This window comes from Montipora capricornis, chromosome 3 (assembly GCF_036669925.1).
Source record: "Montipora capricornis isolate CH-2021 chromosome 3, ASM3666992v2, whole genome shotgun sequence".
NCBI classification, from domain to species: domain Eukaryota; kingdom Metazoa; phylum Cnidaria; class Anthozoa; order Scleractinia; family Acroporidae; genus Montipora; species Montipora capricornis.
In genome coordinates, this window is record NC_090885.1 from 13,346,091 (window position 1) to 13,351,090 (window position 5,000).

At 47.6% G+C, this 5,000-nt stretch overlaps 2 protein-coding genes across 2 annotated transcripts in view; one reads left to right on the forward strand and one right to left on the reverse strand.

Annotated features, from left to right (window-relative positions):
- LOC138041139 (uncharacterized) overlaps positions 1 to 3,634 on the forward strand; it is a 4,446-nt gene extending 812 nt beyond the window's left edge. Inside the window, exon 1 of the mRNA XM_068886910.1 lies at positions 1 to 3,634. This exon is cut by the window's left edge and continues 812 nt beyond it. Coding sequence (XP_068743011.1) covers positions 1 to 3,370 — 3,370 coding nt within the window. The 3' untranslated portion in view covers positions 3,371 to 3,634.
- Positions 1 to 5,000, reverse strand: part of LOC138042263 (uncharacterized) — a 20,405-nt gene that overhangs the window by 13,945 nt on the left and 1,460 nt on the right. The gene's annotated exons all lie outside the window — the stretch shown is intronic.

Here is a 5,000-nt window from a genome sequence, read left to right on the forward strand (position 1 = left end):
TTTGCCCGCTATCCATGGAACGAACCCCAACAAAATCATGGAATTTTACCAGAAGTTGTCCCCAAATCTTCAAGCATTGGAGACTATGGGTAAATTAAAGGAAATCAATGGTTACGTTCGAATGACGCTCGACAAGTTGGAGGGTATAAAAGGTGACCTGGTGCGCACAGATGACAACTGGCAGGAATGGGATTTTCCGAAACTACTTGAAGCCTTGCGCAAGTGGACAGAAAGAAACCCTCCGAAATTGGAAGATAAATATCAGCAAGAAAAACCAACGCTGCCTAAGCCACCTCGATCAAGGACGTACCAGGCCAGCCAACAAGACCCCAGAAGAAAGCCATGCGTTTACTGCGATAATTCATCTCACCAGTCCATCAACTGCGATAAAGTCACCACGATACAAGAACGAAGGAGACTGTTAAACGTAAAACAACTTTGTTTCAATTGTACTGGTGCAAATCATAAGGCCTCAGAATGTCGCAGCACTTCCACCTGCAGAATTTGCAAACGGCGTCATCATTCATCTTTCTGTGAGAAAACATCTCAACATCAAGAACATATGTTAGTGGCAACCGGAAGAGGCGCGGTTACCTATCCAGTCGTTGTAGTTAACGTGGGAGGGATACATTGTCGTGCCCTACTTGATACCGGTGCTGGGAGCTCATATGCTTCTGCCGCATTACTCGACCGACTAAGGAAACAACCAGTGCGAAAAGAGCTGAAACGAATTGAAATGATGATGCAGGCAACAACAAGAGAGATTGAAATCCATGAAGTCGTCGTTAAGAGCTTATCAGGTGCATTTCAGCTTCGGACCGAGGTAACCAAAGTAAATCGTGGTGTCCTGCTCAGCTTAGGCAACCCGGGATACAAGGACATGATTGGACGATACCATCATCTGAAAGGGGTAGAAATGGACGACATCGATACGAAAAGGGATTTACCAGTTCACCTTATCCTTGGTGCCAGCGAGTACGCTCAAGTCAAAACAGAGACCACACCCAGAATCGGCAAACCCGGAGAACCCATCGCAGAATGGACGCGCCTGGGGTGGACTATCTTGTCACCCGGAAGTGAACCAAATCTCACCAGCATGTTCCTAACACAAACTTCCGCTGTTGACTACGAGAACCTCTGCAGACTTGACGTGCTCGGATTACAAGACCATTGTCAAGAGTTCAAGGAGAAACTCCTAAGGGACCCAGAAGGATGGTACGAGACTGGCTTACTCTGGAAGGGCAACCATCCACCTCTTCCCAACAATAAGCCAGGAAGTCTGAAACGCCTGGAGAACGTCGTAAAGAAGCTGGAGAAGCAACCAGGGATGTTGGAAAAGTACGATGAAATCATCCGAGATCAACTAGCCCAAGGAATAGTCGAGCGTGTCGAAGGCGAACCAGAAGGCAAAGAATTCTATATCCCACACAAACCAGTGGTGCGAGAGACGGCGGAGAGCACAAAAATCCGCATTGTTTATGATGCTTCTGCGCGAGCCTACCACCAGGCCCCATCCCTCAACGATTGCCTTGAGACTGGGCCACCATTGCAGAACAAGCTCTGGAGTGTGCTGACAAGGAACCGCTTCCACCCAGTGGCATTAGCTGGAGACCTAAGGCAAGCCTTCTTGCAAGTGCGAATAAGAGAGGAAGACCGAGACGCAATGCGGTTTCATTGGTTGAGAGATTTGGAGAGCAAGGAAGTCGAAACCCTGCGTTTCACACGGGCGCTGTTCGGGATGTCAACGTCGCCATTTCTGTTGGGCGGAGTAATCGAACAGCATCTTAACAACCTCCAACACAAGTATCCAGACACAGTAGAGGAAATAAGAAGAAGCCTTTACGTCGATGACCTAATCAGCGGCGATAAAACGATCGCGCGTACACAGCATTTAAAGGAAATGTCCCAGACCATCTTCAGAGAGGCAAAATTCGAGCTACATAAATGGCAGTCTAATGTCCCTATCCCGGAGCGGCCAGAATATCGAGAGGAAGGACCAGAAGAACAGCAGAGTTCTCAAGGATGCGAAGCCCAAACCTACGCCAAAGACCAGTTGGGTGTAAAAGGAGGAGAAACGAAATTGCTCGGTGTGCGCTGGAACAAGGCCACGGACAAAATCCAAATCAGCTTTCCGGAAGCGATCGAGAATGTCACCAAGAGAGAAGTCCTGGGGAAGTTAGCAAAGATATATGATCCCTTAGGGTTAGCATCGCCCATCACTCTGGAGGGAAAGATGCTCTACCGACAAGCGTGTGAGCTGCGAATTCCATGGGACCAAGAACTACCAAGGAAACAGACGGCCAGCTGGAAGACGTGGGAGGGAAATCTTCCCGAAATAATTGAAGCACCAAGAAGCATCGTTCAGTACCAGGAAGAAATAACCAGCATTGACCTCCACGCTTTCGGCGACGCAAGCAGCCAAGGTTTATCAGCAGCAGTATACGCTGTGTCTCATCAACCCTCAGGTATATCACAGGGACTCGTAGCCGCCAAGTCCAGGCTTGCAAAGAAGGGATTAACCATACCGAGGCTTGAACTGGTAGCCGGCCATATGGCTACTAATCTGGTGCACAACGTGAAACAAGCCCTACAAGGATTTCCCGTAACAAGTGTCCATTGCTGGATAGATAGCAGTGTTGCTCTCCACTGGATCAAGGGTGGTGGGGAGTACAAGCAATTCGTGAGTAATCGCGTCCGAAAAATCCAAGACAAGGAGTACATTCATTGGCGCCACGTGGGTTCAAAGGAAAACCCAGCCGATCTGGGCAGTCGAGGAGGAAGAGCAGGAGAATGTGCGGATCTGCAGTTTCAAGGACCGTCCTGGTTACCATACCCAGAGAATTGGCCGTCAGACATCGTTACTAGCCCAAGTAAAGAAACTCAAGCTGAGGCAAAAGTGATCAAGGAAGTTCTCGCCGTGGCAATAGCAGACGACAAAGAACTTGACCAGTTATTACAGAAGTGGGATCTTTGGAGGGCGGTTCGAATTTGTTCATGGATAACACGGTTTATCCAAAACTGCAAGTTGAAACATCAACAGAAGATCAGCGGTCCTCTCAACACTGCGGAGACAAACCGTCGGATAGAGTTCTGGGTGCGAGATAGTCAAGTCAGATGCCTGAATACAGCCAGTTTCAAAGAAGATCAGCTACGATTAAACCTTCAGAAGAACGAAGACGGTTTATATGAATGCAGGGGCCGCATTCAAGGAGATTATCCAATCTACTTACCCGAAAGTGCACTGCTCACCAAGAAGCTGGTCATGCACGTGCACCCAAACCTTGCACGGGGGAGTCGGCATGACGATGGCGAAGGTTCGAGAGAAGTACTGGGTGCCACGGTTACGACGTTTGACAAAGCAAGTGATTAGGGGCTGTCATGGCTGCAAAAGATTTCAAGTGGCGGCACTCCCAAATCCACCAACAGGCAACTTGCCGAAGGAAAGAACAGCTGGATCAGTACCATTCAAGTTCATTGGAGTGGATTTTGCTGGACCAATTAAGTACCTCAGCAAGACCAAAAAGGAAATGAAGGCTTACATTGTTCTTTACGCCTGTAGTCTCACCCGAGCGGTCTACCTGGACCTGTTACCGAGCCAGAGCACTGACGAGTTCCTAAGCAGCTTAAAACGATTTATATCGAGAAGAGGACGCCCCGAAAAGATCTTTTCAGACAATGGGAAATCCTTTGTGGCAGCAGCGAAGTGGCTGAGGAACGTTATGAAGGATGAAAGGTTGAACGACTTCCTCGCCAGACAAGAAATAACTTGGCAATTCAACCTCAGCCGAGCCCCATGGGGGGAGAGATTGATCGGCGTAGTGAAGCAGAGTCTGTACAAGTCCATTGGTAATGGGAACCTCAGATGGAACGAACTTGAAGAGGTCATCTTAGATGTGGAGAGAATTATTAACGACAGACCCCTCGATTATGTGGAGGACGACGTCCAAATGCCGATACTGACCCCCAGCGTTATGCTCTTCGGCCAACCAAATCAACTCCCAGAGGAAGACCCGAGTAACATAGAGGATGGCAGCCTCAGAAAACGAACCAAGTACCTGCGAAGGTGCAAGGAGGTGCTGTGGTTGAGATGGAAAAACGAGTACCTCAAGTCCCTCAGAGAGCGCCACAACCTTAACCAGAAAACCAAAGAAACAGCCTTGACTCCGGGAGACGTTGTACTTATCAAGGGTGAAGAAAGAAATCGAGGATTGTGGAGGGTTGGTGTAGTGGACAAGTTAATCCCTGGTAGAGACGGGATAGTGAGAGCAGTGCGATTGAGGGCTGGAAAATCTTTCCTGGAACGACCAGTTCAACATCTCTATCCACTTGAGCTGTCCTGTGACAGAAACACGCAAGAGGGGACTGCTAGATTGAATGCTCGAGCTTCAGAGTTCCAACCTAGACGTGCTGCAGTCAGTGCCCGTCAGCGCATAGCTGCGATAGCAGAAGATGAACTAAATGAGAACTGAACTTTTCAATGTGATTTAGAATTGTTAATGTTATCGTTTACCTAGTTCAATTTATATTTGACATCATAAGAGTCAAATAGGGGGAGAGTGTCGCGGACGTTAGCGTTACATTGCGTGATTTTGAAACCCGAATGGCCGAATCCTAAGACTTGAAATGTAAGCTATTGGAAATATAATCTCGGTGAACTTTAGACCTTTTTTTGTGCTGTATAAGAGGAGAGTTTTTCAGAGACAACATGTCAAGCTAGAATCGTAGGAAAATAAATAATTTTAAAATTACATCAAGCGCGTGATTGTTTGTCGCGAGACCCGTTCACGACAGTTGTCGCACCAAATTTTGGACAATTTGTCAAAGAGAAAACCGCACTTTAACCGCGGTTTCAAATTTTCGTAAATTTCTAAAAAACAGGAAGTTGTAAACATGATTTTTGAGAATAGTTCACTGAAGGATATCTTTGGGCAAAATATGACAACGACCTATCCACCAAAATGGTCCGTTACGGTCACCTAGCGGTTTCGGATATCGATGAG